Source organism: Corythoichthys intestinalis, chromosome 9 (genome assembly GCF_030265065.1).
Source record: "Corythoichthys intestinalis isolate RoL2023-P3 chromosome 9, ASM3026506v1, whole genome shotgun sequence".
Lineage (NCBI taxonomy): Eukaryota > Metazoa > Chordata > Actinopteri > Syngnathiformes > Syngnathidae > Corythoichthys > Corythoichthys intestinalis.
In genome coordinates, this window is record NC_080403.1 from 3,933,946 (window position 1) to 3,955,021 (window position 21,076).

General features: G+C 38.0%; 1 protein-coding gene across 2 annotated transcripts in view; it reads right to left on the bottom strand.

The window, feature by feature from the left end:
- atg7 (ATG7 autophagy related 7 homolog (S. cerevisiae)) overlaps positions 1 to 21,076 on the bottom strand; it is a 155,101-nt gene that overhangs the window by 64,764 nt on the left and 69,261 nt on the right. For both annotated transcript variants that reach the window (XM_057844854.1, XM_057844855.1), the window contains 2 exons: positions 18,835 to 18,915; positions 4,726 to 4,848 (listed from right to left, as the gene is read on the bottom strand). In XM_057844854.1, the coding sequence (XP_057700837.1) occupies positions 4,726 to 4,848; positions 18,835 to 18,915 (204 nt within the window). The remainder of the gene's footprint in view (positions 1 to 4,725; positions 4,849 to 18,834; positions 18,916 to 21,076) is intronic.

Sequence of the window (21,076 nt, forward strand, 5' to 3'; positions counted from 1 at the left end):
TAATGCACGATGCTGCCAACCCACTGGGAGTAATTCAGGATTCAGTGTCTTGCCCAAGGAAACTTTGACAGTGGGTAATCGTAGCTGGGATAGAACCGCTGACCCTTCGGTCACTGAACGACTTACACTAACCAAAAGAGCTGAAAAACATACAGTGGTATAAAAAAGTATCTGAACCTTGGAATTTGTCACATTTCTGCATAATATTGCCATCAAATGTGATCTGATCTTTGTCAAAATCACACAGATGAAAAAAACTGTCTGATTTAACTACAACCACCCAAACATTTATAGGTTTTCATATTTTAAGTAGGACAGCATGCAAACAATGACAGAAGGGGGAAAAATAAGTGAACCATCTGCCTAAGGAAACTTAAAGAGCAATTGAAACCAATTTTTACCTGTATGTGCCAAAGACTTACAGAAATCACTGGCACAGTTTAATATCGCTGTGCACACATTAACTATATGTAAATCTAGGGCCAAGAATGGTATTCACGGGAGGGTTCCACAGAGGAAGCCAATGCTGTCTAAAAAAAAACATTGTTGCTCATTTAATGTTCGCAAAATGGTGCTTGGACACTCCACAGAACATTGGCAAAATATTTTGTGGACTGTAGAAACCAAAGTTGAATTGTTTGGGAGTAACACACAACGTCATGTGTGGAGGAAAAATGGAACAGCTCACCAACATTAACACCTCATCCCCACCGTGAAGTATGGTGGAGGGAGCATCATGATTTGGGGCTGTTCTGCTACCTCAGAGCCTGGACAACTTGCAATCATTAATGGAAGAATGAATTTAAAAGTTTATCAGGATGTTTAGCAGGAAAAACTTAGGCCATCTGTCAGACAGTTGAAGCTAAAAAGAGGATGGATGCTGCAACAAGACAATGATCCAAAACACAGAAATAAATCAATTTCAGAATGTTTTCAGAAAAACAAAATACACGATCTGGAGTTGCCAAGTCAAAGTCCAGACTTGAACCCCATTGAGATGCTGTGGCGTGACCTAAAGACAGCAATTCATGCCAGACATTCCAGGAATCTGACTGAACTAGAGCAGTTTTGTAGAGAAGAATAGCCAAGATTAGTCCTGATCGATGTGCTAGACTGATCTGCAGCTCCATGAAGCGTCTGGTTGAAGTTATTGCTGCCAAAGGGGTAGGCACAAAATTTTAAATGTGATGGTTCATGTTGGAATTGTTGCGCATACAATTAACATTTATGCTTTCCTTATAGAGCCTACCCACGTACCACGTGCTCGCTGTATGGTTCCGCCCACTTGTCCGTCATTTTGACTCTGTATTAGCATTGTTTTCAATTGATGGCGGAATTTAAAATGCATTTCATGGAAGACCCGGTGCTTTCTGATGCCGCAAACTCACTGGATCTGTTGCATGAAAGGCGTTATGAGGAAAAGCTTCGTTCTATACAGTCGCCAGATCCATATTTGATGCCCAAATCGATGTTTTTCGACCCACTGTCTTCGTCCTGTCTGCCTGACATCTGCTACGCAGATATTTACAATTATCTTGTCCACACTAAATCAGCCTATTCTCACGAAAATATGAAAAACTTCAAGAGCTTGGAGGCTTATAAATACTTCGTTGCTGGTTGGGTGAAACAGGTCCTCGTCCACGAAAATTCGGCAGGAATCTATCTTGTGCTTGGAAAGGTGAGTTACGAAATTTTCAATTCAAAATCTTTTGTTATTGCTAACATCCACTGTCAAGTCTAATGTATTTCATGTCGTTTGTCAATGGAGTTAAGGTTTTAATGTTTATATGGTTTAGCGATAGCACTCTCACTACATACATACGTGTATGTTGTCGGCGATTAGCCTAGCAATGATCTTAATTGTGGTTATTTGTCAGCCCCGTAGACGAGGCCAGTTTCTTTCACTTGGTACCAGCTAAATATTATTCAAAAAATAACGATGGTGGAAGAAAGGGAAGTCACAAACATCTTGAATTTGAAACTATGTCGTACTACGTCGTATGTTGTCGGCGATTAGCCTCGCAATGATCTTAATTGTGGTTATTTGTCAGCCCCGTAGACGAGGCCAGTTTCTTTCACTTGGTACCAGCTAAATATTATTCAAAAAATAACGATGGTGGAAGAAAGGGAAGTCACAAACATCTTGAATTTGAAACTATGTCGTACTACGTCGTATGTTGTCGGCGATTAGCCTAGCAATGATCTTAATTGTGGTTGTCAGGCCAAAACCCTCTAAATATATATTAAATGCATCTTACCGGATATAAAATGACTACTACATAGTCTGTGGTGATTTTTTGGTGTCCAGTTTTCACGTCGAATTGCAGCCGTCCATTTCGCTCTCCTCTTTGGATCCCTCGGAATACGGTAAAACTTCAAGTCTCTCCTTCCATCTTCTCTGTTAGTGCAACCACCAGCCACACACGCCTTCACCATTTTGATTATTAATGTTAAGGAGCAGAAAAACACGCCATAAATAGGAGAAATGTACGTAGCCGTAACAGGTTAACACTATGTTTTGACGGACAAGTGGGCGGAACCATACAGCGAGCACGTGGTACGTGGGTAGGCTCTATAGTTAGTCACCTGATAGAATAACTTCTGTCTAGTCAGCCTTTCCTTTGTTCTGGGCCATTAGGAACCCCATGTGGTCTATGTATTCTATTCAATGTTCTATGTTGCTTTCCTGACCCCTCCCTTCCTTTTGTTTGCCTCTGAATAAAGAAGGTTGCTATCACAGCAGCTGGGGGAGCAGCTACCAAACTCCACAAAAGCCACATCGACTTCCTGCGTGTTCTTTTTAGCCGAGCTGGGTGTACATAAACCTAGCTTCCAATCTAACAGTTCACTTACTTATTTTTCCACCCTCTGTCATTGTTTGCATGCTATCCTCATTAAAATATGAAAAACTTGTTTAGGTTCATGTTTAGGTGGTTTTAATTAAAGCACCGTTTTTTCATCTGTGTGATTTTGACAAAGATCATATCACTTTTGATTGTGATTTTTTGCAGAAATGTGAGAAATTCCAAAAGGTTCAGATACTTTTTCATACCACTGTACCTATGGTGAAGTAAACTGAAAGTTGAGTTTACTGTCACCATACAGCACTCTCTCATATGATTAAGTCTAAGAAGCAAAAACTTCAGGGAATCCCAGGAAAATAAAATGCAGCTAAATTCCCTTTTCTTCCCTTCCTGTACAGCAAATACAGTAAATATTTAAGAGGTTTCTTAACATTTGGAGTCTGAATATAATGTGCAGTTTTCCCTAATGTATTTTTGTTTGTGGAAATAAAGGATTTTGACTACTTTGTCATCCAAAATATGAAAATAGATCCCACAGCAGACAAAGAAAAAAGCCACCCATTTGTGATCTTACGTTACATAAGCTGTAAAGTAAACAACTTTGGGACATTTCGTGGAATGGCGCGAAAAGCCCCCCCCCCCCCAAAAAACGTATTCTCAACTTCCATGAATTTGGCAAATGTATTTACCTTAAGTATTTGTAAAACAAATTGCTACATACCCTGATTCAAGATAAACCACATTAGGCCACCGTGATTTTCAATGCAATCATAAAAACAGGTATGAATGAGCTCAATGGCAGCAGATGTCATAAGGAAAACGGAGCAGAGGGGGAAAAAAGTTTAGACAGTTTTTCCCCTCCTCCACTCTTATCTTTCCTCAACCTCGTTTTCCGCCCCCGTGTCATGAGTAGGAGTCGGTGAGGAAGTACGTGGGATTTTCCCACCGCTTTGCTGGATTTGATACTAACACCCCTATTTCTGTCTTCCCCTCGGTCTCATGTCAGGGGGAGTCTTGAGGAGAAACACTAATATTCCACTGGCAAGTATTCTGGGATGTTTGTGGAACTTTACAGCACTAATTTCCGGTGTCATATATGCATATACCATGTGTTGTTGCTACGAGAACAGTAACGCTATGCAGCAACAGTTTATTTCCCTTTGAAGATGATCTTACAGCAGTGACCTTGTCCCAGCACGATGGAGCATTGCAAACATTTAATAGTTTTGAGCGAGTAAAAACTATCACCATTCCAGGGTTGTGCCATATTAGATTTTTCAAGAAACAGAGTGGTAGTTTATTTGTATATTAGTTTAAAATAATGTGTACCAGATATAAAATATGTGATAAGTTTGTAACAGCTTTTAACATTCGTAAGTGGTCCCAATGTAATTCATTTTCAAATGCCGATCCAAAAAAATTCAGCCAATTGCCGATATCCAAAGCCGATTTTGTAAGACGATATTTCAGGCCGATATACTATTTTTTCAAAGCACGTAGATCATAAAGGCTTTTTTTTTATTGCTTCAACAGCTTCTGATTTACAATGATGAACTGAGACTTAAAGGATTAATTCAGTCTAGTGCTACCAAACCAACGAACACAGCACTTCTTTTTATAATTTTACGCACTCAGCAAGAACAGTACACTATTTCCAAATAATTAAACTCACCCGGACGTCACGACGAGATGTAAACAAGTGAGTTTAAGAGGATATTCGCCATGTTATAGCTAATACTAATGAGAATGCTAAGCTAAAGCTACAAGTTACATTTAGAGTGAAAGGATCAAAGAATGTCAATTCAACTGGAAGTGGCATCAAAAAGTCTGAACCCAAATCTTTTGATAAAATATGGGAAACTGCTGTTAGTGATGATGTGGGGACACCTGAACAAATTTATGGTAGGAAACTTGGTTTTACCTCTGCTGCCTGGGTCTCCTGGTGTAACAATGTCAAACCCGTCAGATCTTCCAGGAAAGAGTGTGATGAGTTAAACACCTTGGATAGGAAGTTGAAGCCTTCTCGCTCATAGTGGTCCAGGACCTAGAAAAAAAATAGACATCTAAATGCTGTGGTACCAGATTAATTAATTATTTGACTTAACTTAGTTGTTGACGTAGTCAATGATGTAAATGCGTCGACGAGCACAACATCCCACCAACGCTTAAAGGTGAGTTTTCATATATACATAATATATTTATGGCGGAAAACACAGACAAGACTGAAAAAGCAGTTTCTGCTCTTGCACTCCTCTTTAAAAGAAACTGCTGTATTTTAAGCCAAAACAACTGTTGTGTTTGATAGAACAATATGTCTATATGCTGACATAGCAGATTCATGGCGCATTAAGCCCCCGAACTATTTTTAATTTGTCCGTTTTACCCTGAAAACCCCCGTTTACAGACGTCGTGCAACCGCTTTTGTTTCAATTCAGCCATAAAACTAATTAATTATATTTATTATTCAAAATGTCTGTTGTGTTTAGCTTAGAATCATTAATTGATGTCTCATATTTCATTAAAAAAAAAAAAGACTTATAAAAATTATTCACTCACATATTTTAAACAAATTATGTCACAATGAAAAAAATGGTATCTGTAAAAAAGTCACGGATATCTACCTCATAAATATCACTTAATTGTTTTTTTTTTTTTTTTGTTACTATCGCATTTTGTCCGATATGTTAGATGATAAATAATCGATCCAAACAAAAAAAAATTTAAAAAAAAAAAAAAAAAAAACACGTTTATAAGGGTAAATATATGAAAAAGAAAATCTCGACCACTCCTTGATGTCTGCGATTTCTGCATCACGACCCTTGTTATATTACCATATTTCACCCATAAAATCCCCCAAAAATCCAGCTGTGGCCATTCACAGCTGTGTCTTGACACTCAGTGATACATGCTACATTGAGTTTTTGGATCGAAACAAGGTAAATACGTGATAATATCTCGTTAAAGTCATGGCGTCTGTAACTCTGCTTTCACGTGCTTTCACCTACAGATAGTGTTTTGCTGTTTAAAAATTTAAAAAAAAAATTTTTTTTAAATGTCCTCCTGTTCAAATTTTTTTTTCCCCAGAAAATTGAGATTTTAAGCTTTCCAAGATGTATCACATATGCATATCGGTCATTTTGAAACTTGGCTAAATTGGGGGTCTCCGAGCGGCACTTCAAGTCACCTGAGTGTTTTCCGCCATAGATATATTTTAGGGATGCAACATTACAGTTAAGTCACGGTAAAATTTTCGATACGAGGGACAGGATTTTTAATCCGATTCAATACATTTAATGCTCTAAAACAAAAAATACAAGTGTTTTTCTTTTAATGTGGTTTTTTTTTTTTTTTTTGGCTAACAAACAAAAATAACAATGCCATCATATAAACATGAATTATAGTGCATAATATTTATGTGCTTACTTATTACTGATCTGAAGAAATTTTGTATAAAAGTGCTGAGAACAACCTTTACGGTTTGTAAATTGAGGCGGGGCACACTGTTGATTGCTATTACTCTCTTAGCAGGTATGTTTACACATGAGAAAAACATCCTGTTTGTGGTCCGAGTCCATCTGTGTTACGTACTGAATTAAATATATTTGCAGCATTATCTATACTGGTAGTTACTGGTATCGATTGATTTGGTCAGCTTAACTTCCATTCAGTCTTGGCAGTTTTTACCTCATCGATGTAGTACAGTGGGGCAAATAAGTATTTAGTAATTCATTCATTCATTCATGAATGAATTTTAGTCAACCACTAATTGTGCAAGTTCTCCCACTTGAAAATATTAGAGAGGCCTGTAATTGTCAACATGGGTAAACCTCAAACATGAGAGACAGAATGTGGACAAAAAAAAAACAAAATCCCATGTTTTGATTTTTAAAGAATTTATTTGCAAATCAGGGTGGAAAATAAGTATTTGGTCAATACCAAAACTTCATCTCAATTAGAGCTGAAACGAATACTCGAGTTTAAAAACTGCTCCGAGTAATTTTATTCACCTCGAGTAATCGTTTATTTTGACAACTCTAAGCATCACGTTTTGCTCGGACTACTTTTAATGCTTTTTAATTCTTAATTTCAACAATCTCGTCTTTGTGGTGTTCTCTTTCAACACTCGGGCTCTTGCGGAATACCGCTGCTGTGAAATTAAACTAGCTTCAAGTTGCTATAGTTTCTCGCTGCGTATCTTCCCTGTAATGTTGTCGTACATGTCAGCGTGTCTTGTTTGGCAATATCGCGTCACATCGAACTCTTTGAAAACAGCGACTGTTTCTTTGCAAATGAGGCAGACACAGTTGTTGCGTGTTTTATTGAAGAAATAGTCTAATATCCACTTATCTTTAAAGCGTCGGCCATCGCAGTCAACTTTTTTTTTTATTGATTGTCGCCATTTTAGAAAATTGGAAGTAAAGGGTCACACGGGGTAATGTTGCTTAGAGTGCTGCTCTTAAAGTTTTTCAAACTTTCGTGAGAATAGGCTGATTTTGTGTGGACAAGATAGTTGTGGATATCAGGGTAGCAGATGTCGGGCAGAGACGGCGAAGACAGCGGGTCGAAAAATATCAATTTAGGCATTAAATATGGATCTGGCGAATGGATAGACTGAAGCTATTCCACATAACGCCTTTTATGCAACGCATCCAATGAGTTGACAGCGTCTGAAAGCACTGGGGCTTCCATGAATTGCACTATAAATTGCACGACACATTGAAACCATTGAGAATACGGATAAACAATGACGGACAATATGGTGGCTGGATACAGCGACACGTCATTCTTTGACGTTGGTGAGTAGGGTATATATATATATATATATATATATATATATATATATATATATATATATATATATATATATATGTATAGATGCGTGGAAAGTTGAGAATGCCAGACACTCGGGATGCAAGCAGAGAAAGCAGCACAAAGCCCATAAAGCAGACCAGAGTAGGCAAAGTATTGATTTATTTTAACGAAATAAAGAAGGGTGTCACTGTTGTGTGGAGTCTGCAATGCTTGAGTTTGGCTACCACGGCAGCACGTTGGCCACGTATGAACACCTGAAGCGCCGTCACCCAGGTATAATTTTGGAAGACGACAGGACACAAAAGGTAGTGGATCGTAAGTCTATATAACAACATTTTTTTTTACTGAAGATGCCTTTATGTGCGTCGTACTACGGAGTATTAGGGGCTAATGTCGGGGTAGTGTAACTGAAAAAGCAGCTACGCACTTTACGTAGCGCATTGCCACCTCTGTTAAAATCAACAATATTGAAAGCATCTTTTAGTGTTTTAGAATTGGTTTTACAAATAAGGAAGTACTTATTATTTTGCTTCATCTACATCAAATTATAATCAATCGACAAATTTATACTGATGCTTTTTTTCGTAGCTCCCTGCTAACGTACATATATGTAACGTGTGTAGCGGCTCACAGCGACATTACCCCTACCTAATTATGTGACTTTTTCTCTCGTCGTAATAGTCAGACTTTAATCTCGTCCCTTATTTATTTATTTACCGTATCAATGTGCAACATTAGGTTTTTTTCACGTACTTCACTCCAATGATACGTGACATTTATTTATCTACTCTGCTGGTGCTCACTCTAATGGTAAGAACAATATAGACATACCACAAAAATAGAAAAAAAGATTGTTTTGAATCCTGTTGGAAAAGTGAAGTCACAGTGATCTGAATCTGTTTACATTCCATTTTTTTGCACTAGTTAATGCCTTCAGAATTTGACTTCATTATTTATTTGTGATTTATTAGTGTCATTTGATTATTTGCACATTAATAATTTGTGTTCCAAAAAGTTTTTGTGAATTAATAATCGTCACCAAAAATGTACTTGCAAGGTTAAAAGAAAAAAAAAGAAAAGAAACAAATGTTGGTAGCAACATCATTAGACCAGTCGACTAATCTTTAAAAAATGTCTACAGACTAATAGGGAGAAAAATAGTTTGGGATAGACCTAAACCCAATTTTGTCATTTATCATTTTTTGTTGTTGTTGTTTTTAATGAATTAATACCATTAACCTGTTCTAGCACTCCACCACAAAAACCTCCACTATGTTTTGTTACATGTCCAGAAAAATAAAATAACATTGTATAATAACAATGTATATATATATATATATATATATATATATATATATATATATATATATATATATATATATATATATATATATATATATATATATATATATATATATATATATATATGTATGATAATAATACATATTAATAATATTGTACTTTAAGCATTTAAAAGAACATGTTTGTCAAAGACAACAAATTTGAGGTGTGGAACATTTTTTTAAAGGAATCATCAAAATCAAATAAGGATTAGTCCCAGATCAGTCCCTTTAAACAGTAGCTGCAAATTGCAGCATTGCCATTTCATTGATCAACTGAACAGTAACAGATTTTCCTGTTGAGTGGACTCCTACTTAGCTACTAGTCTATTAAATCAATCCAGAAGTGAAGCCCCCAAATTGCATTTTCTCTGGAAATTTATCATGAGTATATCATCACATTTTCTGTTGGCAGCCCATGAATGGCAGGTCTGCCATGGTTTGATCATTTCTTGTGGATGACAAGTAAAAACCTACCAGTAAATTAGTGGCTTTGACTGGCAGCGTTAATGTATACACTATACAGTATACCGTCTCCACAGTACGTTTGCCCCTTTCTTTGACAACATGCATACACAAATCATGCATTGACTAATTCAGTGACTACTCAGGAAAAAGTGTATTTCTGAAGGACAAAGGAAGTCAAAGTACCTGGTCCTGATTCCATGAGTTAAAAATTAACAAAATGGATTTTGGGGCAATTCAGCACACAATATGTTTTGATCAATCATTTGGTAATACAGTACAGTATAGTAGGGCTTTTTGGTACAGCATGAAGTTCGTCGTTTGTCATTATTAGTTTTTTTGTTTTGTTTTGTTTTTAAACCTGTCCTTACTGTGACAGAATAAAAGGAATGTTAGGAAAATACATTGCCTGGCCAAAAAACATGTAGCCATCTACACACAAAAAATCATTACCCACCCAAATCGGTCATACATATTTGGTTGGACCGCCTTTAGCTTTCATTACGGCATGCATTCGCTGGGGTATTGTTTCAATAAGCTTCTTCAAAGTTACATGAATTTTTTTTTTTCCATCCAGTGTATATTTATTTTTTTTTACCAAGGTCTGGCATTGATGATAGTCAGACCACTAAGCCAGACCATCTCCAGCACATCTCGATTTATGATGGAGTTAAGTTCTGAATTCCGTCCATGTGTGAAGATGATCATGTAGGGGTGTGACAAAATATGGAAATGGTGATATATCGTGAAACTTTGCATACCAGAAGGTTTTCAATATGCTCCCGCCAAGAATTGATATATCATTTTAAAAAGGTGTCAATGTCTTTTAAATAAAATAAATAAACAAATAAAATAAACAAATAAATGTAAAAAAGAAAGCAACAAGTGGCTACCAAAATCTTGGCTGCCATTGACAGCCCTATACGCCAAATCCATTTAGACTGGGAGCGGGTGAATGAACGTTCATTCATTAGAAACCAGAACATTTGCAGCCAGTCTTTCAGATTTTTGGGGCATTTACAGGTCACTTTTCTCTTTTTCCTGTTGCACTTCAGTCACTGCCAATTTATTTGGGGAAAATCCAGGGTCACTTTCTGTTCTGTAACCCTAAATCAACATGAAGTGACCCATAAATGCCCCAAAATCAACAGGAAGTGACCCTGACATGCCCCAAATTCAACAGGAAGGGACAAAATCAGCAGCCAATGACCTGAAAGGCCCCCAAATTAAACTCATTGCTTGCTATTGACTGCCATCGACGTCTATTCCATTAGGAGTGGGAAGGAATTCATTCGCTGCCACCCTCCCAGTTTAAGCATTAAATGGATTGGACGTCCACTGAGATAAAAAAAAAAGAAAGAAAAGAAAAAGCAGAAGGATGAAAATAGCTTGTTTTTCTGTTTATTAGGTGTTTTGTAGAATGTCCTAGAACGATTTCCTGATCAAAGTATCGATAAACGTTGTATCGCCATATCGTGTGATCATCGTTATCGTGACCTTTGTACTGCAAATCGTATCGTAAGGTACCAAGAGGTTCCCACCCCTAGTTTCATGCTCCCTTTCACAATTTGAGCCTGACGAATTCCAGTATTTTCAACTTGGAGTATGATTGTGCCATTGGGGAGGGTCATTGATGGAATAACCTGTTAATTCAGTATATCCAAGTAGTCAACGAACCTCATTCTTTGAGCACATGCTGTTACTGAACCTATATCTGACCAACTGAAGCATCCCCAGATCATAACACTACCCCCACAGTAGGGACTAAGCATGAAAAAGGTAAAAATGCCACAGCGAACGGGTTCCGTAAACAATGCTAAATAAAGGAGGCCCAGAAAAATATTAAGAGTGTTTTTTGTGGTGGTGACTTTTTGGTGCAGGCATAGTGGTTGGCGAAATGTTCCACAAAACAAAATTTATTAGAGAACAAGGTGAGGTCAGATTGTGAAGTGGAGACTGGGCAATGCACCGCAGCATCCAAAGCTGAAGCTTGGAATAGAATCATCAGGTATACTGTAGTATCTATGCTATGCCTCAAATTTCTGTTTGAAGATAAAAAAGGAAAGGAACAAAGCCCAATGGAACATTTCAAATGGAAGGGCGAAGGGGCATTTGAGGTTGAAGGCAGAGCATTAGCGTGTGAAAGCCTGAGTCTGAGGCTACGTCTACATTAGGAAGGATAATTGTTTTGCCTTGTAATTCCGACAGTATTTTATACCTGTCCGCACTACGTCTAAGGTGCGTTTATAAACGACACGCTCATGCAAAAGAACGCCAGCGCAAATAGGAGTAGCCTTTTGTGTGACGTCATCGTTCACGCGGGTCACCTCTGATCCGGAAGCTTATAATTTTTCAGCGTTGTTTGATGTCATCTCCGGACATATTGAAGCGTAAAATTTACAAGCTTTTACACTTGTAAAAAGAGGAGCAGAAAAACCACTTCTGTACCATTCGCCTCTATTGTTTACATTGCCGTAATGCAAAAAAAAAATGGTGTTGGTGTGCTCCATGATGTCACTTCTGTTGGCTTCGATTTTTACACAGATAGCCCGGCTACACTAGACTGGGTACCCGAGTTTAAAAAATTAGATGGCCCTGGGGTGGCACCCACGTAGCATTTCTACTTGTCTGCAGGACTATCACATGTTAGATGGAATTCACGCATGACTAGGTGAAATCAGACACACTCAAGTAGGAAACCTCGGTGGCAGGATTAGCGATGAGACAGCATAGAATAGGATGCCAAAATCATTCCTTGGTTATCAGGCTCCCCACATGATGTTAACCGGAAATACAACTAGCTAACGATAGCTCTCCCATATTCATAGTTAGCTAGAGAAGGCGTTTAACCCTTGAGAGTCGAAGGACGCGCCGGCGCGTCCTCAGCGCACGTCGTCTTTGAAGCGCCCTCACGTTTTGATTACGTCACCCACATGCCGTTGGTTGGTCTCGTTTTAAAGTGCGGAAGTTGCGGTTTACTCTTGTTATTATTTGAAGTCAATCGACCAACTAAAACGTGAGATATTGTCATTTAAGTTTTATAGTTTTATTGTCCTCTCAAAAAAACATTAAAACGCTGCATGGATCATTTGTTTATGTCTATATTTCCATCATTTCTTGTCCTTTTTCAAAACGGAAGCTCCATGAAAAAAACACAAATCAAACGAACCCTTTCGAAGTCACAGTGGAAGCACAAAATGTGTTTTTTTTTTTTTTTTTTTTAATAAATATAACTGCCGTGCGAGGTTCCACCGAACGAGAGGGAGGAGTGTTCTGAAGCAGCGAGGTGGTGAGCGACGGCCGTTTGGATCGAACGAGCGACTTTGTGTGACTTTGAGAATGAGCGGAAAACTAAATTTAGCGCAAGCAATTGTGCTTTTTGATCAACTTGAGGAAGGGGATGGTCCAAATTCGTCATCATCGTCTTCTTCGGAAGAGTCCTCGAGTGAAGATAGTGACGGATTTGAACACGTGGGTGACGCCATCGACGTGCAGAGGTAAGCCAACTCACTTTTTTTTTTTTTTATGCTGAAAAAGTTTCTTTTGAAAGTTTCTTTTGATATTGCAAGTTCATTTTGATGCAATATAAGTGTGTGTTTGTGTATATAATAATAAAATGTGCATATCAGATCAAAGTAGTACGTGCACTGTGTGTATCCCAGGCAGGAATTTATCATTTGTGGTGTTCTTCTTTCTATATGAAGATTGGGGATGTAGCACATATTCAGCTATGGTATTCTTTCTATTGTCATACATATAGATTTCCATTATTATTTATTGCTGTATATATTTTTATTTTATACTTTATTATTTTCATCAATACTAACTTTTTTTCATGTACATTTATAGTGACAACGAAAGTAAAGTGAAATGAAAATGGAAGGGTGGAAAGAGGACCGACACCCCATGGAAGTGTGGGCTGTGTGATGTAGCCCTGTGTCTAATTCCAGGACGAAACTGCTTTTCGGAGTGGCATGCCTGAAAAAAATTTAACTTGTTTATTGTAAATATTTTTGAAAATACTTTTTTTCCCCAATGTTATATATATTTTTTTTTTCCCACAGTCTTCTCAATTTGTGTATATAAATGTGTGTTCAAGAAGCTTGATTGTGTGTACATAGTTTTCATCAGGTGATGGGCCGCAATACCTAAACTCATAAAGAGATGGCCTCTAAACACTTTTTGTGTTAGATGGTATATATTTTTTTCCACTGTTCTTCACTGTTTGGTCTGCTGTATTTAACCTGTTTTGACTAGAGCATGTATAAAGGCAAAAAACGCCTATGGCTATACCGGTTGCTTATGTTGAATTGTCAAACATAAGACTATTTATTCTAAATTTTTTGGTTGAATGTTCATCCTAACATGTTGAATAAATATTACAAAGTTTCAAAACGGTTCGTTACGCATGTTTGGTTGTCAATTGGACATCAATATTAAAAATTTTGACAAAACGATTTTGGAATTTTTGGTCTTTTTGGGCCCAAAATGATGATTTATAATTGGTCATTGAAGGAAACAACAGTTTGGACATGAAGTTCAAGGTGTCACAAAAAAAGGGACCAAACCAGGCCATCGTAAACAATTCTTTCTTTGAAATATAAAGGCAACTTCAAAGGCATGCAAAATCAGACAAAATAGGCCCAGACCTTAAAGGGTTAATGTATTTTTTCTTGTTCTTTGTGCTTTTTCTGTCCCTCTCTTCCTCTTTTTGCTCCCCCATAACCCCTTCCTGTTCGCTGCTTCCTCCCAATAAACGAGGTATGCTGAATGATCACAATGGATGTATGTCATACTCCCATGTGATACATTAAAACTGTTCAGATCAATCGGACACTAAGATCTCCATTCTCTGTGTCAAGCAGCTGAACAGGACAGGTTGAAAAAAATTAAAAAATAGACGGCCCTCTCCTATAAATAAAATTAAAATGATAGAATATCCGGACAAGAAGTATATTAGTGTGGCTGACATCCAGTATAGTATAATACATTGAACGTTTAAGGTCATTTACCTGTCGTAGTGTAGACGTAGCTACAGAATGACAGAGTGTATGTATGTATGTGTGTGTGTGTGTGTGTGTGTGTGTGTGTGTGTGTGTGTGTGTGTGTGTGTGTGTGTGTGTGTGTGTGTGTGTGTGTGTGTTGCGTGTATATGTGGGTGGTTGGGTGGGTGGGGGCGCTTGGTTGCATGCCTGGGTCTTTGTGGCAAAGCAGCTCTTGCAGGGCTGTTCATTTAACTGTCATGGTACCAAAGAACTACAATTTCAACATTCTCAGAGGTACGTAAAAATGTCTGCTTCTGGTATATTTTTGTCACAAATTGAGCTGGAACAGGATTACAGCAAAGTTTGTTCCTTTGTTGTTAGCATTACTTTTAGTATTAGGACTCAACAGAATGGCTGATAAAATTCCGTATTTACTTAGAGTCAAAATACATCAAAAATTTGAAATGTTAATTACATCCAAAGGACTAAAGTGAAAACATCGGAGACATGCTGACAAGCAACAATTTACAGTGGGCCCTTTATTTTAAATCAATGGGCATTGTGCCGATCCTTTTGGTGTGTGTGATTGGGCCACCTGGGGGCTGTATAATAAAAACTGGTGTACTCCAAAGTGAGCCAGTCTCAAGCGCTGAAGCGATATCAGTCATGATACAGTGGCATGAAAAAGTATCTGAACCTTTTGGAATTTCTCACATTTCTGCATAAATTCACCATCAAATGTGATCTTTGTCAAAGTCACACAGATGGAAAAAACAGTGTCTGCTTTAACTAAACCCACCCAAACATTTATAGGTTTTCATATTTTAATGATGATAGTATGCAAACAATGACAGAAGAGGGGAAACTAAGTAAGTAACCCATCACATTTAATATTTTGTGCCCCCCCTTTGGCAGCAATTACTTCAACCAGTGGCTTCCTGTAGCTGCAGATCAGTCTGGCACATTGATCAGGACTAATCTTGGCCCATTTTTCTCTACAAAACTGTTGTAGTTAGATTCCCGGGATGTCTTGCACGAATCGCTTTCTTTAGACATGCCACAGCATCTTAATAGGGTTCAAGTCTGGACTTTGACTTGGCCGCTCCAGAACATGTATTTTGTTCTTCTGAAACCATTCTGAAGTTGATTTACTTCTGTGTTTGTATCATTGTATTGTTGTAGCATCCATTCTCTTTTTAGCTTCAACTGTCTGACAGACGTTCTCAGGTTTTCCTGCAAAACATCCTGATAAACTTTTAATTAATTCTTCCATTAATGATTGTAAGTTGTACAGGCCCTGAGGCGGAAGAACAGCCCCAAATCATGATGCTGCCTCCACCATGCTTCACAGTGGGGATGAGGTGTTGATGTTGGAGAGCTGTTCAATTTTTCCTCCACACATGACATTGTGTGTTACTCCCAAACAATTCAACTTTGGTTTCATCAGTCCACAAAACATTGTGACAAAACTTCTGTGGAGTGTCCAAGTGCCTTTTTGTGAACATTTAGACAACAGTGGCTTCCTCCATTGAGTCTTCCCATGAATACCATTCTTGGACAGAGTTTTATATATAGTCGATGTGTGCACAGAGATATTGGGCTGTGCCAGTTATTTTTGTAAGTCTTTAGAAAACATTCTAGGTACTTTTTTACCTCCGTGAGTATTCTGCGCCAAACTCTTGCCGTCATCTTTGGTGGATGGCTACTCCTTGAGAGAGAAGCAACAGCGCCAAACTCTCTCCATGTGTAGACAACTTCTATGACTGTCGATTGATGAACATCCAGACTTTCAGAGATAAGTTTTGTTTCCTTTCCCAGCTTTATACAAATCAACAATCCTTGATCGCAGGTCTTCAGACAGCTCTTTTGCCCGAGCCATGATGCACATCAGACAATGCTTCTCATCAAGTTTCAACTGCTCTATAAGTCTCCTTAGGGTTCACTTATTTTTCCCCCTTCAGTCATTGTTTGCATGCTATCCTCATTAAAATATGAAAACCTGTTTGGGTGGTTTTAGTTAAATCAGACACAGTTTTTATATATGTGTGATTTTGACAAAGATCACATCACATTTGATTGTGATTTTATGCAGGAAAGTGAAAAATTCCAAAAGGTTCAGATACTTTTTCATATCACTGTATATCGTAGTTAAATGAGTCTGACAAACCAGTCATATGTGTGTAGAATAAGGCCATGTTGTGATGTGGAAAAACGGACAAAAAGTTAACTTATCCATGGAAAAACAAGACCATTTCTAAAAATAAAGTTATCTTATTTGGTGGTGTTAGCATAAGTATATTGTAGTAAGAAGGGTCTGGCACAATTTTAGAGAAAACCACATCAGTGGTGTTTTACTCTGAGTCTTTTAGTTTTATTGGCACACAGTCCCAGAAGCAGTAAGCACACATACATACACAAAAGTAAAGTGCATGCACACACACACAAACGATCCCCACGCAAACTGAAAAAGCCCCAACTCTACAGGAACTGCTCCAGTCCAAACAGGGGCTGAATTGTTTTGTTTCCATAGAGACCTGGCAGCACACAGCTGACTGCCGCACACAGACAAACACACACTGACCACAAAGAGACACGCACACACACACTAGAGGAACGGCCGACATATTGGACATACAAATGGAAGGGGGAAGTAGGAGGTGCATTGGAATAAGAGCCAAAAATGTAAAACTACAGATGGAGATGTAAATTTGACAAGATAGAAAACAAAAAAAATGTGGACTCACAGGCAAAGAAGGGAGGGGGAAATGTGTGAATGGGATTAAAAGTGGATCAAATTAAACCTCTTCACTTTCCGTTATGTTACCGACAGTTTTTGACACTGCTGTCTTGTACTATCCTAATACTCTCATCAGCCACATACACAACACACTTAGCAATGATGTGGAGACCCTCTTTGTTGGTCGATCTTCACATGAAAGTGATAGATCTGTGGCTTTATGACCTTTTTATAGACACAAAGACTGCATTGAGATTGGGAGGTGGGGGGAATGGGAGACCTTGGCGAGCCCTTCACTTCCTCTTACTGTCTCTCTTTTAAAACCCAAACCACGTTTTCACGAAGCAGTACAGTTCAACTCGGTACGCCACAGTACAGTTTTGAATGTTAAAAGTCTATAGCGGTTTTAAGTTCTGAAGAAGCTCATTGTCCCTGGTTTTTTGACACTATAATTCATGGAACTTGGCCATTTCACAAGAATAAAAAAATGATCAATAGAATAATAGTATAATCATATATTTATAAATAATAGCGGTGGGAATCCTCGGGCACCTAACGATTCGATTACAATTCCGATTCAGAGGCTCCGCTTCGATTATAAATTATTCTCAGTAGACAAGGAGCATTGTCAGCCACAAAATGCAAGCCACCTTCGTATTAAAACGTGTGCCATGATCCCAGTATTTGACATAATACTTTTGTCGGACTTGTTTCGGCCAATCTTGGGGTGAACAGAAACTTTTTGAAACCCAAAAAGGCTCATACGCTTCTCCCTGGTGCAGCAACAAAACCCTGCAGTATATTTGGCTGACGTGATGCGAAAAATAAACAAATTAATCCGCAAAATCAGCTGAATCCGCAGTCCATCTGCATGCTATAAAGCAATGCTGTATTGTGAGATGCTGACCCGGATGACGTCACATTCGCATTCGTCCTCAACCCGAGACTGGAGCCAGAAGTCACTTATTTTCATGGCGCGGGATTCAAAAAAATTGAATAAATAAAACGATCGCTTCCACACACATCTAAGCGGTCCATTTCGTTCAGGAGCATAAAATACCGCGTGGAATATGAAATAAACATGCTTTTTGCTGCCATAGGCACTTTAAATCTATTCCATGCAATTCCAAGCAACGAAAATAAATAGCTTTAATCAAGCCCTACCAGCACTTAAGTCAGATCACTTGTATGCAGAGAACCACTGTAAATCTTTTATTCAGTTTGTCCAAAAAGAGCAATTAATCAATCAGTCCATTCCCTCCATGGTCCTTCATGTCTTCTTCAGTGTGTGATGCAATTTATTGCAATAGTTCTTTGTTGGAAGCCAAATGGCTGAGAAACATTTCGCAAAAATGCACACACGCACAAGCTCGTACAAAAGCCATGGACATCAGTAAGCAACTGCTCCCTGATTAGATTTCCAGCTTTTCTTGGCATTCCCTATTCCTCCAGGAGGAATATTTCAACACACGCTCTTCTGACTTTGCAACGAGAAAGCAGGAGTTATGGGAACCCCCCTCTAGGCCCTATCCACACACAGAAAACACAACCCACCCTCCTGCTCATTCCTGCATTTTGGGTCACACGCCATCTTTAATCCTGATGGGACAAGTTAAGAAACAACATAGCCCCCTGTGCTGACACAGTTATCAGTTTTAGGTGGATGAAGGGTGGGGATGGGTGGCACTTACAATGGGTGAACAGGCGGTGCACTTGTCGAAAGCTAGGCTGGCAGGCAGGACATTGTCAAACCTGGAGAGGAAGCCACGTATCTGAGAAGAGAGGCAGAAAAAAAATGGGCTACTTGCTGAGATTGTAAACATATCAACACACATTACATTTATATCCATGCAACTCCTGTTAAAATGTCACTAATATATTTAGCCAAACAATAAATATGTCATTTGAAGGCCTTGGAAGCATCTTGAACTTTATGGTTGCAATACATGACCATGGCGACATGCTGTGGCAGTGAAAGGTATAACGTTTGTTGTAAAGTTATACAAAACAATCATATTGGTTAGTTTCAAATCATTGTTCTATAAAATAAAGCTAAAATATTCAAAAGATTTCTAAACCAATTTGTGATAATTAAATTGTAATTTTTACAGTCTTTACCAGGTTATAATTACTGGTAAATGTCACTACTGATAATAACGTTGTAGTATCAATAGTAACTCTAGAATATTTTGATTTTTATGGAAATAACGTCATACCTAAAAATGTATATATCGTGGACACAGAGACAATTTGAAAGGAAAACAAATTATAAGCATATTGCTGATTAAAAGTGAAAAGTTGTGTGTGAAATTTACACATGAAAACATGACAATAACCTTATGCACTTTTGCTTCATTGTTATTTGATTTGTTCAATCTTCAAATGAGACCAAGTATATATAAAAAAAAAGAAAAAAAGTTTTAAAAATTTTACAAAAACTTTGTTGCAAAACAAATTTGTAACCTATTACTCGAGTAATTAAACAAAATACGTTGTCAATCCATTTTCAACACCGCTTCTCCTTGTCAGGGTCACAGGGTTCTGACCTTTGGCGAAAAGCGGACAGACTAGAACTTAAAATTAAACTGGTCGCCAGTGAGTTGGTAGGGCATATGCACACAGTCACAGAGTGGGAATTGTTAATATTTGTTAATAATTCTAAATTATTACTGTTAGGTGGTAGCCAACCTCGCACAGTTTATGTGCAAAAATAAACAACACGCCCTTTTTAGGGATCAACTGAGGTAACAGTCAAAGTCAGGTAAAACTGACAACCTTGGTAACTTTATAAAAATAGATACTACCATTTTCAATGTTGGATTACACTAGGCATGTACCGGTATGATATTCTGACGGTTTGATAACCTTAAGACAAAATATCACGGTTTCACAGTATCATGGTATTGTAATTACAGCTGTAAAATGTGTTACTTTGAGATAGTTGGGTTTCAAAAAAAAAAAAAAAAGTTTTTCCATTGAACAGGATTTTGATTTTTCAAAACATGAGCAAATTGGAACATATGTATAATGTTAAAATAAAAATAAAAAATTCTAAATAGAATTAAAATAAATGCAGTCCTTTAAGGTGAGCCTAAACCCACAGCTCAACATGATTACCATAAGAACAGAAATAATTGAATTATTTTCCATAAAAAGAACGTGTTTATGACTCGCATCATGTTTACATTATACACACACTCTCTCAACATAGACAGTTGTGAGGGAGAAAAAAAAAAACATGTTTTTCCACCACTAGACATACTAAACACGCTGGAGTTAACTCTCTTAGCTGGTGGGAAACGTTCATGACAGTGTTTACAAACCTTTAATTTTGTATAAATGCGAAATCATGATGGAGGTATTTCCTCCTCGGCAGCCACCCTCCTGTTTTACATGTCGGTTGGCCCTCCTCCTCAAAGCCGCGGCTGTCTGTAACCTTTCTGTCGCCGAAGTATTCCCACACCAGCGATTTGGTTTTCTTCGATGGGGGAAAAAGTTCTGGAGTTTCACCTCCTCCAACCATCGTGTAGCACAGCTGACTCACTGACACTGAGCAACAACCGGTGGGGGAGGGTGGAGCCTTACAGCTACAAGCGAGTGATTTCACCTTGCATTTTTGGGACTTAAAAAATGGCTATTACCTTAGGGACAGTATCACGGAAATCTTTTGCGGAATTGAAACCTCATACTCGCACCCTTTCCGTATCCTCATTCCTGCTCTTGATGGAGGATATCAACTCACTCAGTAACACCTCTCTGTTATTGAGAGAGTTGGAATGTCAAGCTAACTCGGACATAACAAGAACTGTACAAATGTTAAATAATGTCTGGTTTGTACAAATGTTTAATAATGCGTTGGTGGCAACTCAAAGCTGGAAGCAAAACCGAGTGTACCGAAAACAATGGAAGACAAAACAAAAAAAACAAAGGGAA